This window comes from Pelecanus crispus, chromosome 5 (assembly GCF_030463565.1).
Source record: "Pelecanus crispus isolate bPelCri1 chromosome 5, bPelCri1.pri, whole genome shotgun sequence".
Classification (NCBI taxonomy): domain Eukaryota; kingdom Metazoa; phylum Chordata; class Aves; order Pelecaniformes; family Pelecanidae; genus Pelecanus; species Pelecanus crispus.
Genome location: NC_134647.1, coordinates 28,207,395 through 28,232,181, shown reverse-complemented (window position 1 = coordinate 28,232,181; position 24,787 = coordinate 28,207,395). Strand labels below are relative to the sequence as shown.

General features: G+C 34.6%; 1 protein-coding gene across 1 annotated transcript in view; it reads left to right on the top strand.

Moving 5' to 3' along the window:
• Positions 1-24,787, top strand: part of CERKL (CERK like autophagy regulator) — a 56,521-nt gene that overhangs the window by 18,006 nt on the left and 13,728 nt on the right. The window contains exons 2-4 of the mRNA XM_075711333.1: positions 7,146-7,388; positions 15,216-15,347; positions 21,476-21,539. Coding sequence (XP_075567448.1) covers positions 7,146-7,388; positions 15,216-15,347; positions 21,476-21,539 — 439 coding nt within the window. The remainder of the gene's footprint in view (positions 1-7,145; positions 7,389-15,215; positions 15,348-21,475; positions 21,540-24,787) is intronic.

Genomic DNA, 24,787 nt, shown 5'->3' with positions numbered 1-24,787 from the left:
GTCTAATGAGCCTCATTACAAGAAGAAGGGCCTTGTCCGTGGCCTGCTGGGCATCATGGAGACTCAGGATGCTGCGTGCAAGTCTCACTCCTGAGATCTGGTCGTGCTCAAAGGGGAAGTCCCCAGGTCTGGCTCCTCTCCAGGGGGAGTCAGTTCCAGCAAAGATGACCTCTGAACTATACTAAACTCTGCCCTTATGGTATGGGATTAATTGAACTGTTCCCATGTTTGCTCTGCCAGTTGCCAGCACCATCTTCATGTTGGTTCAGCCAGAACTAGGCAGTTTGGCAGTGGTTGGTTGTTGTCAGAAATTTGCCCATTGCCGTCTTTTAAAGGTGTAGTGAAACAACCAAATTTTAAGTGTTTGAGTATGGTCCAACTCAGGACTTCAAGGACTACATCAAATGTCCCCTGAAGCTGCTCTTCCTGCAGTTGCTGTGATGATATGATGCTGGGCACAGGGGCATGTATCTGCAACAGGCCTCTTGGTTTGATAAGGATGTCCAGAGGAATGAGGATTAGCTTTTAAAAGATATGGTGGAGAACAGGGATTGGAGTCAGCTGGTCAAGGGGTCTTGGGGGAAAGAGCAGTTTAAAACATGGTGAGAGACAAGACAGGAGGATGAAAGGTAGGAGGCTGCAGTTGTAGATGTGTTTACCCATGCTATGAATATAGTAATTGTCAAGAAATTGTCAAGAAATTGTCAAGAAATACCCTGAGCAAAGAATGAAAAAAACTTTTCACTTTCTGTAGAATGTATTGAAACTAGCACAACACTGTTACAACAATATACAACTGGCTTTATTTATCACATTTTGCCTCTTTTAAAAATTTATTATTTGTAAGGATTACTAAACAGAGAAATAAAATAATGTAATTTCTGTCATCTAATATAAGACTTTATCCCATGATCTGGGACTTGCATTGGAAAATTACTGGGGTGGGTAGGGGTTTTTTTGTTTGGTTTTTTTGTGGCTGGGATTGAGTTGAAAAATTGGAGCCTGAAATACAGATTTGTTCAAGAATATATATATTTTTTTTTTTAGTATACCAATTATTCTTCATAATAATCTTATTTTTAGAGATAGCTTTCTATGATAGTAGTTTAAAATAAGATGACTTCTCTAAGCTGGAATAGTGAATATGCCTTTTGCTTCTGTATTAAAATAGTGTGTAACTTCCTATCCAGCAAAACTAACTTAATGTGCCATTATAGGTTTATAAAGTGGACTTTTATTCTGAGACATATTTTTTTTAATTGATAAGATGTAAATACAGTTCTAAAAAATGAAGACAACCCATTGTGCATCTTTCCTAGTTCTTGATGACTCTCATTGATCTGTGTGATCTTTGGGGAGTTAGCAATTGGAAGTGAAAATGCACAGCAGATTGTCTCAAACCATGTTGACTTCCTGCTGATGAAAGGAGACAATCCCAGTCCTTCCTTCTTCCCTGCTGTGTATTTTCTTATCACTTTGAAGCATCTCTGGTTTTGTAGGACTCGTGTTGAACGGATTATATTAAACAACTTGTCAGAAGACCAAGCCAGGGGGAAGAAAAAAAAAAAAAGTGAACAATCTGTGTTACTTTAGGGAGTTGAATTGACTCAGCTTGGTTTTGCCAAGTACCAGACATAAGGAAAAGGGCAGGACTATACAGTATAGCAGGTGAGTGAGGGTAGGTGCCTGTATTGGAAGAGGGATTAGCAGCAACGTATTGCATTGGTTTGGCAAAATACATTACTTCACCCTCAGATTCTCTCAAGAAGGAGAATGAAAATTGGTTTTATTCCTGTCAGATGTTTTTAAGCTCACTTTTCTGCCCTGAAGGAATGCAGCTGTTACTGCAAGTGAGTAGCTGCCATTAAAAGATGAAGTTAGTAGTTATACCCTGCTTTTACTCTCCGGCTCTGGAGGAACTAAGATGCATCTCTTCAAGTACTTTGTAGTACTTCCTGAACAACTTGCTGTTCCCAAGGAGGTCATTACACACAGTCTGAGAAACGTTTTTCTAGACTAGGGCCTTGGTTGTGTTATGCTTCTCTTACACTACTCCTTTTAAATGGTGTTGTAAAGGTAATATTCAAATTAAAAACAGCCCCTCCCCAACACGGCCCTTGCTGTACCTTCTTCTTCTCAGCTTAGTTTGATACTCTTGGCAAGCAGAAAGTGCAATTTTGCTTTCTCTGCTTGCAGAAGAGAGTAAGAGGCATAGCATCAAATTTTGCCAAAGGCGTTGCACGATCTGTCTTTTTGAAATAAAAAAACCCTTGGAAATTCAGATGTTCTGAAAACAGCTTTTCTGTCTCGTGTTTAGAGTCTTTAAATTAATGTTAAGTAGTATGACAAGCTATACAGTGATTCTCAGCTCTTCTGGCAAGAATGGTCATACTTGGCTCTTTATACTTCTCAAGGCCAGTCCTTCTTAATCCAAGTTGTAGCTGAAAACTGTAGAGGTTTTATGAATCAGTTGCATGCTACTTATTGTGCTTTGCAGACTACAGTAAGGGAAAAATGGGCTTAATAATTAATGAGTTAATAGTTGCTGGTTATATGTATTAGACATTGTCATATTTTGAATAATCCTAAGCCTAAATTTGTAGACATATTGCCAAAACTAATTTAATTTTTGATTCTGTTTATTTCCTTTTTGGTTTTATATTAATACAGTTATATTTTACAGTGTATCTTGAATGGTTATTTTGAAAATAGTGTTCATACAGTATAAGATGATCTGTAATCAGTTCTATAGTAACTACTGTTGATCACTATTTTCTTTGGTATAGTCTTGATTTTTATTTCTAATTATTTCTATTATGTTACACTGCAGTCATCTATAGCAATCAACTATTAATGAACTAAACTTTGAGAGTGTAATGGGACAGAGAGGCTAAAATGTGTCAAACATTTATCTGCTAAATGTAGTTAAGTGGGGCTAGGTGTCTTGCCAAAGGTCATAGGAAGAATTTATGACCAGGGAAGTATAACACATTTTCCTTCATGTCCAATACTCATACTTGAATTATAGGGCCACATTTCATGTGTATTTTCTACCGTTTCCCATGTGCTCCAGGAATTTGTTATAGAAGTCTTCAAATACCACTTTAGATGTTGGGCCTCTTATAGGAAAACAGTCCAATAAATGTTTTGTTGTTGAAGTGTTGGTGTTCATCTTTTAATTACACACTTCTCTTTACAAACTGTTCTATTTTTTAGTACTGCTGCTTTTTTCTTTGTGTATGTTTTCATCAATTTTGCTGTAAACATGAGATAATCTATTGATTTAAAACCTAGTTTAACACTCTTAACTAATTAAAATTTGGTTTGCTATTTACAATTAAACTGTATTTGAGTGAATTAGTCCCTCACCCTTTGATTTAGCTCAGTGTGGTGTATTTAGACATAATTTTTTATTAAATAAAAGATTAGACTACCATAAATTGGAAAAATGTAGGATAGTTTCATTGCTTGAAATCAGTGAGAGGATAAATAGGGACATAAAACTTCTTAGAAATTCATATATCCAGGCAGTCTTTTTTCATGCTGTATTTGGGGGGAAAAAAATGGACATGTGCAGAAACTGTGAGTACAATTAGCGTCAAGCAGATAAATCCAACTCTAATCCTGTTTACGCTCTGCATCAGACAGATGTGCTGAGATTGATTTAGACAAGCCCTTGGCTTATAGTAATTTCTTTTTAAGTGCCATATATTCTGTTTTTGTTAGATCTTTGTTAAATGTTAAGTGCTGTTAGTTTTACTCTTCCTAACGCCTGTAACCTAGTTTATACAGGTTCCCTCTCTGCTCTCATGATGACAGGGCAGCCTGGTAGAAGAGATTATCTTTATTCCTTGTAATTAAATTGACTTTTTTTTTTTCAGAAGATACAACAATGGGAAGTGGGTACTGAATTAAATAAATAGCATGATATCTAATAGATGTATACTTAAATCTCTTGCAAGAACAGATGGTACCCAATATCTTTCTAAGTAATGTGATAGGACAGTTAATGTCCTGAAACAGCTAGCAATAACCAATATGATACTAACGAACCAATAGGTTTTTTGGAGTTTAAAAAAGTGTCTAATCCAATATACACTTTATTTTTAAAGTAAACTTGGTTGTTATCACATACTAGAAATACTTTATAAATGTAGCTCATGACTTAAATTTTCTTTATCTGAATTGTTTTATAGAATTTTACTGCATTTGCGATGATCTTATTTTCAGTAAAATAGAAGATGAAAATCATAGAATATGCCTACAAACTTTTATGTAGATTTCTTTCCAGCTTTAGTAAAAGTTGGCTGTCCTGATCATACTAGCTAGTTCAATATTTACTCTACAATTTAAAGCTTGAGAATGATGCTTTTGTATGATTCAGTATTCCTACAGTTTATATGGTTCTCCAAGCTGTATCTGAAAATGTATTCCAGTAGAACAACTAGAGTCAAATACTATTTTTGGAAGTGTAGTGCGGCCTAGTAAGAATGTATTATTTTAAATTTCAAAAGTTTTGATGTGCATCTGAGCCACACAAGAATTTGACAAATACAGAGTAAGAGGAAGATGTAAAAGCAAGTAAAAATCTGGCTGAAATAGTAGCATGAAAAGAAAAGACAAAGACAAGCCTTACCTGGCTTATGACTAAATGTCATTCTATGAAATCTAGTAGGGGAAATAAAAAGTAGTTTAACAGGCCTTCATTTTACTTGACTTGTGCAGGACAAATAGGCTAATGTTTGTAATTTATTTGTGATGCATACGCATCACATTAGCATAACATAATTTGTGATATTCTCAGCAAAACTAGTAGTTTAATCCAAAATGTTGTTTGCCTAAAAATATTTTAAAAGCAAACCCATTTAGCATGTTTGTATTGGTCTGTGGGAATAAATGCTGCAGCTTGGTTGTTGCTGCAGAACAGTTATTGTTATATTTCACGTATCTTTATATTTACCAATTTTCTAAAACATTGAGTTTGTGTGCTGGGATTTTCAGTGTTCTGTATGTCTTGACAGCAAGACTTTCTGGAAAAAGATAAGCAGACACCCTCAAAAATGCTGGTTTTAAAATTAAAACAAGACTTAAATAAAGGTAATAAGCTATGTAGTTCTAGGTAAATGATTCAGGCTATCACAAATAAGTGTTTCATTTAAGGCCTAAAAGACTATTTACCCCCAAATGTTTTAGATGAGCAATACAAAGTTTGAAAAAAAAAATCAAGATCTTGGATTTGGTAATGTTAATATTAAGGTTGCTTGTACATGTCCACTCACCCTTTGAGTCTATGCAAAATCAATGTTCAAATGGAATACAATTTTTTTCCTTCAGTCCCCCGGTTTCATTCAATGTATCTTATAGAAAATACTTTTACAGTAGTCATTACAGTACTTTAAGCTTTGTTTTGTTTTATATTGTTTGGTGAGTTGCCGTCTGTTTATTTGCTGCGTACTTCTGAAAATCTGCACTACAGACAATTTCCCGTGTACTGTCTCAGCGCACACAAACATTTATTTGTCACAGTGTTCCTGCTAAGCGTGGAATGGTTTTAGTCCAATTTTATACCTTAGTAGCTGACATATGGAGAAATGAAGATGGTAAAATGTAAAAAGTTGGAAAAATGTGTGGGAAATACAGTAAGGTCATGCTTCTATCTCTGCAGTAGGTTATTTGGTATGGAATAGGAAAAATACCAAAATGGGTTGGTTGAGAATTGTCGCGAGAGGTAATACTGACCTGAGCTTTAGCTGTGCTAGCATTGCTGAGGTGCAGTCCTCCAGGATTTCTGGATAGAAGGATGATCACTGCATAGTCTGGTTCAAGAAATGATGTTGACAAATGCCAGTGTCAAACTGTTAAAAGAATTGATGCAGGCTTCTTTTTTCCTGCTCAGAAAAAGTACAGCTTTCTGAAGCCCTCAGCTTTGTGTGGTGTATTGAAATAGCTGATACTTGATTTCGCAGTCTCACACCTGCAGTCCTGTCCATCTTCTGCATGAAGACAGCTAAAATAGACTTTTGCAGCTTCTCCCGGTCACTTCAGTACAGCATGCAGCAAATATCCATTAAACAGAATCTGGTATGGCTTTTGCTATTGAGAAACCACTTGACTGAGCTGTTGCTAGATGTGGAAAAGGTTTCTGGTTTCTAGCTTTTCTTGCCTTGGGCTGCAAAGCGACTTTTATTGGTCTAGCATATCTGATCTGCTCTAAGTACAAAGCAAGCAGAGAAACTTTTCTTTTCGTGTCCAGAGCATCTGACGCCTACAGGAATGGTGACATTTTTCTTTCAGTCTACTTATTTGACATTGTTTTTGAGAAATCATGTGTTTTACAGCTCAAGAGAGCAGAAAAAGGAGAAGCCTGTACCACAGGGGTTCAGTTGATACATCTCCAAAAGGCATTTGGAACTAGTGTCACTGAAGTGATAGTGTCTGCAGCTACAGGGTCCATGTGTATAACAGCACCGAGATAAGAAAACCTTCACTTAGTGTTCCAGCCTAACACAAGTCTCCCCTGGGGTGAGGGTCTTGAACTGTCACAGGAACTTCTGAAACTGTTTTTCTTTTACTTGTCTTTTAAGTAAATTCGTAACTCAAAAATGAAAGATAAGATGGATGACACATTTTTGGTTTATTTTTCTATTTTTGCTTAACTGTTTCCTGATATGGTGCTAGTCTAAGCACAAAAGGCAGCAGTTGCATCAAATGAAAAAATAAATTTGGCATATAGTCAGCTTGGGTCATAGCACACTTTCTGATCTCTGAGAGCTATGATTTAGGAGAATACAATGAAGAATTTGGTTTTTGAATGCAAACACACTCACAAAAAGATTGTTCACTGGTCTTGGAGCCTGCAATTTTATTTGTTTCTTTGAATATCAGAAAAGGGATTAAATTGCCTCTTTGGAATCATGCTATTTGTATAGCTGGATGCCTAACCTAAATAACAGAAAGTTGGTAAATGATTAAGACTAGTAATTGAGGCAAATGATATGCAGTAAGTTTCAACATAGGCATGAGCAGATGCAACAAGTGAAACTAGAAATGAAGCCATAACAGTATTTTTTTTTTTTAGATATTACTCCTAATCATATTGATAACATAATTTTTTTTTTCTTTTTCCTCCCCTTCCCCTCCCCCAGGTGATTCCCATATGGTTTTACAGGCTCAAGAGGAGATTATTGAAATGAAAGATGTCTTTTCCGTAAAACTGAAACGTCGTCGTTTTGTAGGACAGAAAAAAGGTGGTACTTTGTTGGGTATCACAATTTTTAAATGCTTGAATAAAGGAGAAAATAAACTAACAGACTGTGCTATCCATTTAAATAACTTAAGTGAAGATCATTGTCATTCATGGTTTAGACATCTGAAGGAAATTTTGAATGGTAAGCACTTAGTTGGGGTTGATGTCATTATTTCAGACTTGTTTCTATTGGCAATACGTAGAGTTGAGTGAAACTTAAAAAATATTTTGCCTGTGGAGATTAAGACACAAAGATATGAATGTTATTGCTGGAAAATTTTGTTTACTACTGAAGTTTTACATGGTGAGGTGTAAAATCTAGGAAAATGACAATAATTGACTAACATGTCTGTAAAAAATAAATTAATGCTACTTCTTGGAAGTGTTTTGGAAGCTACTGAAAATAAATAGCTTACTGTATTCTGACTCGAGTCTTCTGGGAAATCTGTTTCTTAAAGAAAGAAAACATATTGTTGACGTTTTCACTTGGAATTGCAGCACATCTGACTGTACTAGAGTTGTTGCAGTCCTGGGAACCCTTCAGGGACTTCCCAGTGACTGTTTAGGAGCTCCCACTTGAGTCCTGCAGATTCTTTGAGACTAATGGGAGAGGCTTTCCTCTTCTTCATAAATTCACAGGTGGAAGTGCTCTTAAGGTTCTGTAGGATTCTTGTTGTATAATTTGATACAAAATGTATTGACACTAGCTAGTGATGAGCAGCAATTCTTTATTTTAAAAATATCTTTCTGTGTTTGCCTGTGGTAATGCCAGTTTTGGGATGCTTTGTTTAACCCATGATAGTTGCATTTTTTTCATGGAAGCTGTGTCAAATTTAAAGAAAAAATATTCATCATTTGGGGAAAAAAAAACCCAACAAACCAAAGCCTTTCACTGTAATTTAATACCATCAATGTTGGAAAGTCATAGAATATAGCACAGTTGTGATTTAAAAAAAACAAAACAACAAAAAACTCACACAAACCAAACTCTCTGATTTAGCTCCAAAATGTGTCTCTGTTTACAGACATAGAAAATGAGTTTGTCTATTACAAGGTGGATTGTTTTTCTTCTGTGATAGACTATTAAAACTCCAGCTGAATTGTTAATACTGAGCCAGATTACAGAATGCAAATCTTACACATCTGTAGCATTTGTAACAACACTTTCAACAGTGATTTATAGTGTACTTCTAGTAAAGTGACTTTGTCAAAAGCAGATATTTAGAGAAGGTAAAACAACATGAGTTTTTAATGGTGCATTCTTACGTTGTTTACTTACAATATGCTTTGGATTTTCCAAATAAAAATGTGTATTAAAAAGTGCCCCTTTTTGAAAGACTTTATCACAAAATATCTAAATCTGCAGAAGTGCCAAGATTCTTGCAGATCTCCAGCTACCCATAAAGACAAGGACATTTGCATAAGGAGCAAATGTCTGTTTTGTTCCCAGATTACCCTCCATCCATCAGGAGCAGTGGTACCATATGTTCACAGAAAAAAAGCTGCAGTATCTCTTGCTCAGGTTGCCTTGACTTCGAGGTGCAATCTCTGTTTTATAGCTTTGTAATTGGAAGCCACCTGAACCTGAAAAAAGCATTCTGTGCAATGTTGCTGTTTCTAGTTCTTCCTTCAGCTTCAGTCTCTCTCCAGAAGCTCAAACCTTGTGCAGGTTTTTCTTGATCTCTAATGAGTACATTTTTCTCCTGTCTTTTTACTTCAGGAATAATCAGGACTCAGAGGAGAAAAAATAACCAAAGACAATCCCCAAAATATCATTTACTAATGTGTATATTGTTTTAAGTTCTGTAATTACAATAAAAGTATTTTCCACACTGTTACATTCTGAAGTCTGAGTAGATATTCAAACTGCCTTTCTATCAAGAAATCAGAAAAAAAGCAGCAGCATTTCTGCATTCAGCGTGGCAGAGACACATTATCAGTAATTGAAACAGCGATGGTATAGTAATGGTGTAATTCAGAAAAAAGTCTTCTGATTTAAAATGTACCAAACATTGGTAGGAAGTTCCCAGTGGGATTCAAGTCTGGACTAACAGTGTAAAATGCAGATAAGTTCTGTTGATTCCTCAGTAACTGAAATCTCAGAAGGCGCATTGATATACCTCTGCTTGAAACAGCGATGAATTTTCATAGTTTTTGCTGCAGCTTGTTTTCATAATAGTGTTGGTGAGATCTTTGTTAATGAACTCAAACTGGTTTCTTTTTGGTTTCCTTATGAACTGCAGGATAAAGTTAAAAATTCATCCTTCTAAAATAGTCAGAATGTAAGTGTACATGTCTTTTTTTGGTAGTCTATCTGATCATAAAGTAAATTTTCATTAACTGCTGCATTATTTACTTGAAGGATTTTTATTGCTTCTAGGCTGGAGCAAATTAAAAGCAGATGATTTACCAAAGTAGAGTGTATATATGTTTGGGTATGGCTGTCAGTAAATGTGTACTTTCATTTGTCAGAATGGCTAAATATTACTAAATGGTGTGTATCCTTTGAAAATAAATGCAATTTCTGTTTGTTTACCTTACTCTTTGACAGGTTTTTAGATTTTTATGCATATACACTAATTAAGGAACAACAATAGCAAGTTTATCAGTGATGACAAGAGCTAGAGTTTTATCTGGAAGTTTTTTCTAGTGAAGATTTCATTTTTTTCTGAATACCGTGTACACAGTTTCCCTTTTACATGCATTTTGTGTCTGACATGAATGTTTCTTGCATGATTTTTCCTGTTCATTTTTACTCTCTTCATAGTGAGTATCCTCTGTTGCTTTGAATTTGTGTTCAGTGTACTTCAATTTAAAGTCTAACTAGGCTATAATTTTTTTATGAAGCCTGTCATCATATAAGTGAGCACACAGATATAACATAGTTGTTTGGAATTTAGTTACAGTGGCTGCTATTATGGCTTTCTCTGTGCATGTGTGACAGGGTAACAAAATACATCTTCCCACTTTTAAATAAGTTCTTACTTCCTGCATAATGTTGATTTTCTGCATGACGTTGCTGCTGTTCACATGCATGCTAGCTAGATATGAAGAGCTTGCTCAGTGATACGGTGTTCAGGAAAACTGGTCTTCTGTATATCACGTATTTGCTAAACTGATGTAAAATAACCACTGTCACCTTAAGGCATGCATTTATGGAGCCTTGGTTCTGGACTGACTCCTGGAAAACCCCGCATGGCAGCTTAGATTCTAGTATGCTGTTGATCCCATGTCAAACCTGTTGTACACCTGACTCTCAGTGATTTCCATTTATACATCGCATCTTTTTGTACTGGACATACGGGCATGTATGGTGGACGTACTTAGTGGAATTCACATGCAAATGCCCAGTGTTACTTCAAGGGTTAAGACAGCCCAAGAAATGAGGGAAAATGCATAATTATCAATGCTTATCCATTTACTTGATTTTATTTTTTTAGCAAGATAAGACTTATTAATAGTTGATTTGACAAAGTTTTCTGTAAACTAACAAAAGACAGTAAATATGGTTAAGAATAAATGATAAATAGTAAAAAAATGCATGAAGTGCATTTTATTTTTATCTACTATTCTATAGTATCTCTCACATTGGGATTTGATATGAATGTCTGAAACTTCATGCATGAAGTATTAATTAAACCATTAATGTTAAACATTAACTTTGGTTAGTTAATATTAACAGTGGTGTCTCCATAGTTACATTAACAAATCTGTCTCGTATTATTGGTTTTCCTCATTTATAATATTCTTACTGTTGTATAAAGTATTTGTAAATGTATGTAATAATTACATGATGCTAGGCTCTTAACTTTTGTAACATAAACCCATTTTCATAAAGCTAAGAACTGAAAGCAGCACAGATGTATGTCTGAGCATAGCGTCTCTGCTGCCCTATGAGCCTTTGTTTTCAGAACACCCTGATTGACCCACCACCCTTCATGGTTCACCGATTCACTTGATAGATCAAGTTTAAACTAGTGCATATTAGCACATTTGTTAGTACTAGAGGAACAGTTGGTCTTCCTGCTTTAGGCTTCTGGTTCATTTCAAATGGAGCAGCCACAGAAAACAATAACAGAATACCAGTTAGGAGAACACCAAAAGGCTGACAGACTGAAATCAGTTGCAGACTGTAGTAAATGAGATTGATTCATTCATATAGATGTTGTTAAAGAAAATTAAAAGATGATTATTATTTAAAAATACTTTTAAAGAAGCTTCACTATATGAAGTGTGTGAAAGTTTGATTTTTGACTGTTATTGGATATTCTTTCATTAAACTCAGTTTTTTGGTGTGTTATAACATGTCCAGCGCACGCTGGGAATGATAAATAATAATTTTTGTTGTGATCGTCCATTCATGTCAGTTGACAATCATTTCGCACAAACAAAACCACATCAGTAGTGTACTGTATCTCTGCTCAAATGCCTTGTTTGTGATACCTATTTCTATAAATAAAATAGTTTACCTTTCTACAAAAGTAAATTGATATTCAAGTAATCATAAAGAGAGCATTATAACACTTTCATCCTGTGAATTCATTTGGTTCTTGAAAATCTCACTAGGATTTATGTATTAACTCTGATCTACTTTTCAATGGTAGCCTAATATGTATAAAATCATAAATACAGTTCCTGTTTGAGAATAATTTAATGAATTAATTTTTTGTTTAAAAAAAAAGAAACAAAAAATCAATTGAGTAAAAGTCTAAGAATTTTTTTTGCCACCAAGTGAAAAGTCTGTATTCCTTTGCCTGCTTATGTTTTCTTTTAAAACTTTATATTGCCACCCGGGGCTTAGGTGTTTTTCCGTTTTATGTATAAAAATTCAAGTGAGATATCGATGTTCACTTTTTTTTTTCCTTCAGCTTTCTCCTAATGGTGGTTTAACAGTAACAGAAATTGAATTGTAGCTCTCACTGTCTGGGTAACAGAATTTAAGACACTTCACCTTTTTCTACTTCTACAAACTGTACTCTCCTTTTTCCCTCTGCTTTGTGTATTGTAAGTGTGTGTGTGTGTATACATTATATTTAAAGCTATAATTTAGTTGCAAATTAAAGACACTGTAGTCAGTTTTTACAGTTCTCTGGCTCTGGGTGTTGGTGAGGGTTGAGCATTTAGGGCCAGCTGATCACAGGTAGGAGTTCCTGTAGAGAAGATAAGAAACATGACAGCACATTAATGAATGTAGCTAAATCTCTTACCTGTTAAATCAGGAGTCCTTATTTTTGTAGTTTTTCATTTAATTTCTATTGGCACTTTAGGAAAAATATCAAGTCACAGAAATTATTATTTTGGTCTTAATATTCTTACAACTTCTAAAAGACTGCAATAATGCCCTAGCAGATTTCCAGTATGTGACTTGAATAATTACTATTATAATGTCTTTATGATGATGATTTGTATGTTTTAATAGTCTTTAGGAACTTTTGTGTTCTAGGTAGTCTTCCTTATTTGTGTTATAATTACTGTGATTAGAAATTACCAGTACATACCTGCAGCGCTTGTTTCTGTTTCCAGAGAATCAAGAATAATTTAGGTTGGAATGGACCTCTGGAGATTATCTATTCCAGCCTCCTGCCTAGAGCAGGTGAACTTCTAAACAAGATCAGGTTGCTAAGAGCCATGTCCAGATAAGTTTTGAAAATCACTAAGGATGGACATTCCACAGCCTCTCTGAGCAATGTGATCCATAGCTTAACTGCCCTCATTGTGAAGATTGTTTTCCTTATTTCAGATGGGAATATACTCTGCTGCAACTTGTGTCCATTTCCTTTTTGTCCTCGCTCTTGCAAGCGGTCTGTCTTGGTAGTCTTTGCTAGTCCCACAGTAGATACTGAAGGACAGCGTTTAGATACTCTGTTCTCCAGGCTATACAAAGCCTCCTACCTCTGCCTCTTGTATGTGGCTTGTTCCAGCCCCCTTGCTGAAGTCAGTATTCTCTGTTGGACTCACGCCACTTGATTAGTCTTGTGCTGGGGGACCTAAATGTGGATGCAGTTTTTGAGATTCAGGCTCAAAAGACTTTCAATACAAGGGCATAATCGCATCCTTTGAACTGCTGGTTGTCGTCTTGTTAACGCCACCCCGCAAGCGCTTGGCCTTCATGGCATCAGTGGCACACTCTTTACTCATGTTCAACTCCTTGTCCATCAGGAACTTCACGTGCTCTCTAAAGAGGTGCTGCATCGTTGGTCAGTCCCCAGCCTGCACTGTTAGGGTTCTGCGAGGCCAGGTGCTGGACTTTGTGTTTGTCTTTATTGAACATCTTGAGGCTTTTGTCAAACCTTTCTTGTTGCTAATCAAGGTCCTTGTGAAAGGCAGCCCTGCCCTTCAGCACATCTGCTCTCCTCACCAAGTTTCCTGTCTTCTTACTTCCTTTTTAAAGGAGATACTTTAGTATAGGTACTAAGGCTTATTACTGAAGGCATTAAGGATTCATCAAGATTAATTTGCTATGCAATGACATGGCACTCTGTGTAACATTTTTCCAAAAATACAATTAGAAATCTTGTTTTTTATGTATGCTTTCAGGTTATAGCAGCAAACTGATCCAGTAATTTCCTTCAGTATCTTTAAGAAATCTTCTAAGATTTACTAACACAAAGTGGATAAATTGCTAGTTTTCATTTCCAGATTCTTTGGTGTGTTTAAATAAGTGAAAAAATAATCTATGGGACTTTTATAATTACTATGTTTTGATCTTAAGGAATACTTTCCCCTTTGATGCTGAAATAATATTTAGCTATAATTTCTCTGAGGAATTGTTCCTGTTCAGTTGTTCAGGTAGAGTAAGTGGGGAACAGCTTCAGGAAGTCCCAGCTGACACTCTGAAGGTATATGTAGCTGTGAAAATTGAAGTGATACTCTACATGGGAAGGAAGCGTGCTTTCAATCTTGGTTCCATTTGGAGTTGTGGGCTACTACTAATTTTGTTCTTGAATGCTGAAAGCAATATACTTGCCAGATGTTCTAGCTTACATTTGGCTAAGAAAGTGATAGTATAACCTGATACTAAAATAAAATTAATTAATAATTAATAATTAATAAAATTAATTAATTGAATACAAAATTGTTCAAATCATGTATTTTAAATAACTACCAAAGAAACAGCAGTATCATATGCCACCACTTGCTTTTTGTAGCAAACAAACCTCACTGAAGCATGGCAATTGTAGGAATTCTAGAAAAGAGAACTTGAAAAGTAATGTTACTGTTTTAGTACGAATTATTTACTATTCAACAAAATACCATATTCCAAGTAATAAAATTGCTTCATGGCATCAATGTGCAAGACAAGGTACTGTTTGCGTAGCAATATTTCTCAGTGTTGTTTGCTCAGAGTTCATTACTTCTAAGACCTAAATGTAACTTTTTAAAAAATAAACTGAACAATAATTCTCAGATTTCTGAATGATATTAGCAAGTTTTCTGTTTCTTTGTATTTCTTCTGACCTCTTTCAAGGTGAGGGAATTTCCTTTGCACTGTTTGATTTGCAATCTTGGAAAACAAAAGTATGGGATTGTAGTATCAGTTTTGTTGGGTGTTATTGTCATATGCCTGCTGGGAGTCTTTCATATTAAATTCCCCAGAAGATATGTTTGGGTTTTTTATTGACCAATCTTATAACTTCTCCACATTCACCCTGCTCAGATATCAGGGTTTAACTAGGTTATGACTTTTTTTTTTTTTTCTTTTTTGGTTCCTACAATGTTTTGGTTCCTACAGTGTTTTGGTTAGTGTGTGATTCATTTCTACTGTTTATTAGCTCTACACACAAAAGTAATCAGTATTGTAATTTTAAGGTAAATAGCACACATCCAAGAAGAAATTGAGACTTTTTTTAGGCTGTAATTTACTTATCCTGTTGAAGTACTTTAATGGTTCTAATACTAAAAAAATCAGTTAAACTGTAAAAATACCTGGGTTGTGTGTAATCTTAAATGTTCTGTTTTTTCTTTTTAGGCTTTCAAAATAGACCAAAATCCTTAAAAGTGTTTGTTAATCCAAGCAGCCACAAAAGAGAAGCCACTCGTGTTTATTATGAACAAGTTGCACCTCTTTTTAAGCTTGCTGACATCAAAACTGATGTCACAGGTAAGTTGCTTCAAAAGCATAGTTTAATCCTTTGTGAAACTATAAGCATCCAAGACTTTTTGAATTTACTCCTAATCCTTATTGGCTTTGTCTGCAAGTAGTACATTTGGAACTGTAGTTAATACAAAACAATATATTTTTATTTCATCAAAATTTTTTTAGTAATTCTGTTATTCAATGCATAACTTTTCCCCTATAGCTATCAATACTAGTAATATATTTTGCATATTTTTTAAAAGCAAGCATTCTATAAAAAGAAACAAGCATTTAATGTCTGACAGTCTTGTATGTGCTTCCTAAGAGTTGTTCCTGCATTCTGACAAACACGTCCTTAAATATTACTTCTCTTCTGAGAACATCTATTGGCCTGACATCATAAGAGGGGCTTATCTGAAGGACACATTATTTCTGGATTCTGACTTAGTTTCAGAGATGACCTAGAAGCCTAAGTGATTTAAGTTCTATGATGTCAAGGGCAGTTCTCATGAGGTGCATAGGCACAACTTGGTGAAACATGAAGGTAAAAATTTCATGTTGTAGTGATGCTGCCTTCTGCTCAACAGTGGGTTCCTGATAGCAGGTTTGGATTTAAGGCCCCAATTTCTGCCAGAGTTCTGCTTTATGTCCTGAATTTGCGCTTTGGCTGTTTCATTTGATTGACTTTTTATAAGAAATTGAACAGGGAAACAATGAATTTTTTTAAAGCAATAAAATATTAATGATCTGATCATTACTTCTGCCCCCTTCTGTGAAGAGACCAAAACTTATGCTGCATCAAATTTGGTCCCAAAACCACCCAAGTTTACAGAGAAATGATGTTAGTATTTTCCATTCCAAATATTTTTTCTTAACCCATAGTATTTCAATTGCTTTTAATACACTGCTGATTTTTGATTATGCATTTCATATCCATGTGAAGTGTCAACTCTGGTGCAAGACATTTTAACACCAAAAAGTCTTTTTCTTATGTCTGTTGTAATTGGTCTGCAAAATAATCAGTTCCATCTTAAACAGATTATAAAACAGAGGGCTCATCCTACAGTTGCCCCTTAAACTTCTTGTGGAATTATGACTAGTTCAGGTTGAAGGCCAAAAATCATTCTAAGCAAATCTGATTTAGGCATGAGGATATAATAATGCAATAAGTGTTTGTATATGAGATTTATCTTGCTAATTTTATTAACAGTATCTATGTATTTTTAAATTACTTAGCCCACAATTTAAAGTAAAATCAGTTGAAGATTAAAAACACATGAAAGTAAGTGTGAAAAAGACTCAGTCTGTGTTAGAATCCTGTAGTGATAATTTCTTAACTTCCTGTAATTGACAAGGGAATGCCAGCAGCTTTATATAAGTTTTTACTCTCACAGACATATTTTTCACCTACAAGGCATAGACGATATTGTAAACAGATTACTAATAATGCTGTCTTAGAAATTGAACTTAGCTTTGTTTGATCATGTTTTTTTTAAAAAAGTTTTTGTGGTTTTTTTTTTTTGTCACGCAAACCTTAGTTAGAGATGACTGCCTATGTCATATTGTTAATTTAGTTATTACTTTACTTTAAGCAACTATTTAAGGAAAATTACATTTAAGAAAAAATTATTCCTTGCTACTGGTTAGCATTTCTTTTATCTGTACTGTGAACATAACCTTGTTTGTTAAACCCCGTTAAAGGTAGCATTATCATTAACCTGTATAAGATTACATTTTTAGCTATGTAATGTTACCTGGAACCCCAAAGCTGAACTAAAAAGCCAAATCTGTATCAATAGTTTTTTAGATAAATTCATAGAGTTTAATACAAACTATGGATATAATTTGTAATGGTTCTAAAAACATTTTTCCTAATTGAATCAAAGGAGTTTAAAGTTTCTTTTTTATTATTTTTCTTTTAAATTTTGAAAAGAAACTTCTGGTTTTAGCCAGATAAATGTTTAATGGCTTATTCTTAACATAAGGTTATTTTGGCAACGTCCAAATACTATTGTACTTATTAGCTGCCTAACACTCCTCCTACAGGCAAAATGAGAAAACTGCATTACAGTTTTAAATGCTGGTAGAGAACTAAATAATTAAGAATGATGCTTTTAAAAAAAAAGGGGGGGGGGGGGGGGGGTCGTGGTGTTGGGTGCTGAGTGCAAGTCCTGTCCACTGGTACCATCTTCTAATAAAACTAAGTGCCTCATTTCAAGTAAATTGAACAGGTTTTCCTCTCATAATTATTTTGGATTTTGTGAAGTTGGAGTGTGCATCTTGCTGTTACTGCTTTTTTGAAATGTGGCCAATATTTTCATACATAGTGGTGTACAAAGGTGTATTAGGTAGTAAAGTTGAAGGCTTTTGTACAATTTTTACACTGAAGATAATTTACTTTTAGTCCCTTCACGTACGCATATTTAAAGCTTAAATTTCATTGTACACGAAAACCGTAAAGCCAGTTTAAACCTCTGAAGTGACTTGTAGCACATACACAATACAAGACTTGCGTGTTACTAAAAAATAAACCCAACAAACTTTGACAGTGGAGTGCTGAAAGACAGAACTCTCCTCATCCAATTTTGTATTTTGGTAGCTGTTGCTTCCTACATGATCAAGCTTGCCAGATCTTATTCTTCGTTGCAACTTCTGTTGGAATAAACTTTTTTTTTTTTTTTTTTAAGAAGTTTGGAGTGGAGGTATTCTCTCCTACTCATGGATATACAGCAGTCAAAAGACATGTATGTAAACAAGTGAGTTCTGAAATAGCATTTACTTTCTCCAGTTATCTTTAAATTTGGTAGGTTTTTCTGGGTTTTGCCAAATTACTTTGCACACTACAGATGTATTAATTTTAGTGAAATTAACCAAAAGTCTTAAGGGGAGTGGATTGTGTTTTCTGTGTGTGTTTTTTTGGGTTATTTTTGTTAAATGGAATAAATAAATCTCTGAAGTGCTAAGCACAGTGGAAAGTAGGAATTAGCAAATTTAAACTGAAACAGTACTTTAACTGTAGCTAAGGCTAAGCAATATTTAAAAAATGGTCTTTATACAGTCTTTTAAGAGTTTGGCAATCTTGAGTGCTGCACCTAGGATACAGCTGTTAGGAGAAGAACAGTGACTCTTCTAAAAATCCAGTTCAACAAAAGCTTGCTTCACATTTGGGATACCTACAAGTACTGGCAAATAGTGATAATTTGAGCTAGTGTTTTAGAAATATATTGGTATCGTGCAAAATCTTACACAGACTGAAGAAAAATAAATAAAGGTAATCCCAAGAGACTCCTAGTTTGTCTCACTTCTCTTCCTAGTTTTGACTCTTTTGTTTCCATTTATGCACAACTACAAACTGGATGTTTAGGCAAAAACAGCAGCCTTCTCCACACCCCCATTTTTAGGGCAGAATCACAAAGGAAAAGAGAGTGATTGAGAATTGGACAAATAATGTTGGTTTAAACTTACTATACAGTAAATAACATTAATATTTTTTTCATCCCGTGTCAACACCAGTTAATCTGTTGTTATCATTAGCAGTTTTAATCCTAATGACATTAGTCTGTGACACAAGTGCCAGTAATTTATACATCATATGGAAGTGTCCCACGTTTTGAAGTGTTGAACTAATTATATGTTGCTTTTTCTATACGTAGGAGCTGAATCCTTAGTTTCTTGTTGGCTATGGGAGATAGGGTATTACAATGTATTGGAGTATGTGTGACTGTTCAAATGAGGTACACTGTCAGTGCCCTTCTTTCAGAATGCTATTACTTGAAACTTAATGCATACTGGAATTTACAAGTTGGGAACAAAATGTCCTTGAAAAAGGAAAACTTTTAAAATCATGCATTAGAAATGGTTGAAAAAAGCATTAAATAATATTTTTGTGATAGTATTTTTGCCAAATATGTAATCTGAATCCTTCTCAAACGATGAAAGAAGCTCTTTCTTCATCTTACCAAAATGTATTGTGGGGGGTTTTTTGGGTTTGTGTTTGGTTTTGGTTTTTTGTTCCCGTGAATTGGAACAAGACCAAATATTCAAACATCTAGCTTTTTTCCCAGCTATTAGAATGACTTTTATATGTCCCTCTGGAGGTTGTCAAGCCTACAGAAAACTTTTTAGACATGATCTTTTTATGCCTGTGTTGGATTTTTTCAATTTCTTTCTACTTCATTCATTTTCTATATGTTCTCATGAAGTTTTTCCTGGAAACTTCATTTTTTCATTACCTTTTTGTCACAACGTTTCACAATAGATGCTGTGTACCTCTGTCATTCTCTTATCAAATTTTAAATTTCTTGGAATTATCCCCAATGTTAAGCCTTGCAGTAGTCCTCCTATATAATTTCCAAACTTAAGCTATTAGATGCAAAGAGGATGGAGTCCCCATCAATCTGGCTAACACTAGTAATTTTTACTGCCTTTATTGATTTCTCTGTAGACATGAGTCCTCTTTATTTTCATGTCCTTGTTCTTTGAGTGAATTAATTTTGTAATAGTAAACATAACTTACATACATTATATTAGGAAATCACTGAGCATGTTTTGTTTTACAAAATAAAATCTTATTTACTGTACCATTTTAATTAGACTGTAGTCATAACTTTCTAAATGTCATCATGTTCATTTAAAAAGGCATGTAACCTGGTAACTGTATGTTTTCATGGGAAGAGTTTCTTTCACAGTTAAGCAATGGTAAGATATTTGAACCTTTCTGAATTTTTGCATGATGCACAGTTTTATTGGTCACTTTTTTCACAATCTACAGATAATGATAAAAGGATAGTTCCCACTGGTAAAAGCAAAACTGAGAATGATCGCTTAAATATTGTGCTTTGATCTTCCAGAAGAGGTCCTGCATGAAAGTAGATTCTGTAAATAATTCCTGAAAGCTACTATAGTGATAGGTATTTCTGTAGCAAAATGATAATTCTCTGCCTTTGATTCAATCAAAATAACTCTAGTTTTTAATTAAGAATTTCCAAAACACCAAGCACTAGAGCTTTGCTGATACTGGTTGGGAGATTTTGAAGTTATATGCTGATACACAGTTGTTTAGTGTGAAGTGTAAAAAGTTTTATCACTTTTATTTTGATTTTGTTTTCTTTTCTTTTTTTAAAAGAAGTTATATATACACTTACTATATATACATGCATTCTTGTGTATGTGTGTGTGTATATATATAGGGAGAGACAGGTGTTTTCAGTTCTTTTAAGCAGCATTTGAACAGTCTGTAGAAATACTGTTATAACAGGTACAGATACGGAATGATTGTTTTAGACACCAAGACTAATAATTTTAACAGTGTTTAGAAACACTGGAGAAAAGCCTTGAACTATGCTAGCACCAGGGACAGACAAGCATGAAAGATTAATGTAATTTTGCATATAATGATGCACATTCTTACACAAAAAATCCATCTGCAAGTGTCATGTCAGTCAGCAAAAATCTTTGATGGGTGGCTGCAGCTGGGCTGTCTCTTCTGGCAAAGCTGGCCTAGAAAATGCTAAATGTAGTTATGATGCTTTATGCCATCTGTAGTATGCCAGTTTATCCTGTCTTCACTGGCATTTACAGTACTATACAGGGTATCAGCAAACACAGAGACATCAATGTAGAGTGACAGATTCATTTCCTCCAGAGGCTATGAACTCTGGTGTATACTTGTGCCACCTTCCTCTGTGTGTTATTTTCTGTTGTCACTGGTATTTGGCTTGATTTCATACTTCTGTGTTTTAAGTCCTCGTATTTTTGATATAGCAATTTGCATATCCTAACACAAAGGCAATTAAATTTGATTGATACTGAAATAATTCAATCTTAACTGTGGATATGCTTACATTTTCCTGAAGTTTACCAACTGTGTCAATGCTAAAACTTGCATTTTGATGCAACAAACATCTTCTCTCAATCTCTGAATTTAAATGCACTAAATAGCCATGTGTCTGATTGCAGCTGAGTTTTAATGTGTCTTGCCTTTTAGCTAGTGTAACTGTAAAACATATATCATCTCATACTTTTAATGCATTTAATGATTTTAAAAAATAAGCTGAATTATGGTATGTTTCTTATGTTAGAAGGGCAACAGTTTAAAAAGCCCTTTTAAATTATCTAATCTGGTGATAATAAAATAATGTTGTTTTCCACAGTAACTGAATATGAAGGACATGCTCTCTCAGTACTTAAAGAATGTAAACTCCAGGCATTTGATGGGTAAGTTGGTTAGTGACAATGAATGGTAGTAAAGCTCTTCACATTAGTTTTTATTTGTATTCCATCCAAAACAATGCTAGTAGGTATTCCATGAATTACCCTGTTTCATGTATATATTAAGCCTGAGAAAATCAGTTCTCATTAGATATTTTGGTTTTTATTACTTAATGACAGTAGGTATGTATTTTAGATTCATAAATGAAGGCAAATAAACATAAAGCTTTCTTAAATATGCTTCATGAAAGCTTCAGTCTCTGTATTTGCAAGAATGATACAAATGCTTTGTATTACACTCGGTCCATTCAAATGGTTCTTAAGGAGAACATTTTATCTAAAAGTAACTTGAATGTTTTTTCCGTTTAATAAAAAAGAAATCATTCAAACTGACTGGAAGATAAGAGTGAAAATGCTTGTTCAATCATTTTTAAAAGACCTTGCTATGTGGATTAATCCTGAAATCTTTGGTATTTTTACATTAATCATTCACTAATAAGATTCATTAAGATATAAGAATAGTTTTGCATGCTGTGGAAGTCTTACAGCATTCTTACAACTCTTATTGGAATATGCAGTGAGCCATACAAGAAGGCTTAAATAGTGTTTTATCGTCTAATCAATTTCTGTTAGTTCTAGAAACTCACAGAGTTAGGTAAGAAAATATACCTGAAAATGTATGTAAGTATTCCAGATTCTGAGGATAATTTCTTTCCAATTAAAACATGCTTTTTTGGGTGCTAGCTGGGGAACCAATTTGTCCTGGGAAGCAGATGTGAAGACAGAGAAGAAAAAGCCTGGGTTGTATCTTCTTGCACAAACCCTTTCTACTCTGAGTCGTATTTGAGTTGTTTAATCTTTGATCATTGGGTAGAGTCGCTGGAGTACTTCTCCTGTAAGACTTCTCTCCAGTAGCCAGAACTAAGGGGAAATAGGAACAGAAGAAGCTGGAAGAAAATAACCCTTAAGTCAATATGATGCTAGGATTTCTGAGGTGAAAAGATCCCTGTCCTTTCTAAGTTAACTGTTTAAGTGTTGGGCTTTTTTCTCATGTGGAAATTAAGTAACTTTTATTATAAGAGTTTATGAGCAGAAATGAAATTTCTGATGTGTTTGAAAAACAAGTTTTATAACTTCTCAAATAACCTGGCCTCCATCTATGTGCTCATTCAATAAAGCACAATACAGAAGAATTTCCTGTTAAATAGCTAACTTGGGATGCTTTCTACAGAGACTGACAGCCTGAGGTCAGAATTCATATTATGTTAAAGGTCTGACACTTTGCAAAAGAAAGCTACAAAACATCACTAATCTCACTCTTCTCCATTGTCTTTAGAGTTGTTCTTGAGAACAGGAAGAGAATATTTGAACTTGGGATTTTCTTTTTTGAATTGTTCAAAGGCTTATGGTGTACTTTTGATTCTGTTCCTGCGAAGTCCTTTGTGACTTCCCTATTGCTGTCTAGCCTAAGAATTTTTGCCATAGATATAAAAATCTTATAGGCCCCCAAAACCACCTCAGTCTTTCGCAAATAAAATTTTAATGACAAATTTTGTTTATTGAAAATTAAACCAGAAAATGTATGGGATCTGGCTTGAATTGAAAATTAACTCCACAACAATGAAATTGTCCTACTAATGAAAAATTACGCTTCTAGCAATTCTAGCAGTCACCTGAAGTAACATCTTCACTGTTTCTATTAAGCCTTGAAAAGTTTTACTTTTCTCCTGAGCAGCATTGCTTGGGACTTGGCAGGCTTCAGTTGTTTCCTCTTTTGCCCTGGCTTCCTGTCCAGTCTTGTTCAAGTCAGATGCTATATCTGTCACTTAGTTCCCTGTTTAGAAAGCAGAATAGCACTTCTTTACCTCTTTTTAGATGTGGAAGGCACTGTATGTGGTGGTAAGAGGTAAGGTAGTTTTTGTGCTATTTCTACACGGCAGAGGTCATGTAGACCTGATCTGCCTTACCCAAGCTCAGAAGCGACTGGAAGGGAGTTATGTGTGGACTGAAGGCCATGCCTGCATGCATTAGTCTGCTGCTCTAACTCAGCTCATGCTTTTCTAGTGTTCCCTGAAACACAAGCCCCCCAAAATCAGAAGAAAATATATCTGTTTTCAAAAGTTTTAATAGCCAGAAGACAATCCACATAAGTCCTTCCAGGTATACAATTTATCAGACTACAAAGATTAACCTGGTTTTGCTGCTGTGGCAGAAACTTTTAAGCCTAGGAATAAACCAATCTAAGCCAAAAATAAGACAAAAGACAGGAAATGACTCCTGACTAAAAGCAGGAAGAGAATGTGCTCCAAACTTCTGCTATATACTTTTTTTTTTTTAATATGGGCAGCATTTAGCTAGATAGAGGAAATATTCCTAAAAATTTAGAAATTAACAAATAGCTAGGAAATAATAATAGGAACTGAAGAAAAATGTTAAAGGAGCTGAGATAATTTAATTTAAACATTTAGTAACATAATGAGTATTATCTTATAAAGGGCTTACCAGTTTTATGTGGTTGAATTATTGGATATAGTTACACAACTGCATTCATATAGATATATGAAAACAAGATATTTTTAAGTAAGTGCCTCCTAAAGTAAACCTGACATTTATATTGTAAATGCTTGGAGTATACTATTACTATTTTTATCATTAAAATGTATTTTCCTTAAAAATGTTTAACTTTCAGACATTACTAATTTGGAGAATCACTTTAATAGTTACTTAAATAAACAAAAAACAGGAAAAAAAATGTTTGCTGTAACAGAGCTTTTACAGACAAATGCATTCTTCTCTATAGCCACAGCAGGTGGGAGTTTAATTACATGCTCCAGAAGCAGTGATTAAGTACCTTCATGCAAAGGATTGCTGGCACTAGGGTTTTCTACCTTGCTAAATCCCTCAACTGCCTGCATAGTGTGTGGAATTAGCTGTTTTCAAGTATTTTTAATTTTATTGTAATAATTGGTGAGTTGTTATTATAAGGGCAATTAAAAAGCTTTGGAATGCTTGTGTGGGTCAGCACTGAAAGATTTAAAGAACTTTTCCACTGAAGCACTTGAGCATGTGCTTAACTATTCCATCTGATCGGTTCACGTGTGATAAGGCAAGATTTACCTTGTAAGTCATTAAATATATTTACTCCTACTCAGGTAGAAGAAAGCAGAAACAAGGATGCTTTTATCTTTTTAGATAACATTCACTGATCTGACAGTGAAGCCCTAGCTTGTTCTTAAAGAAAGAATGTGTTTTAG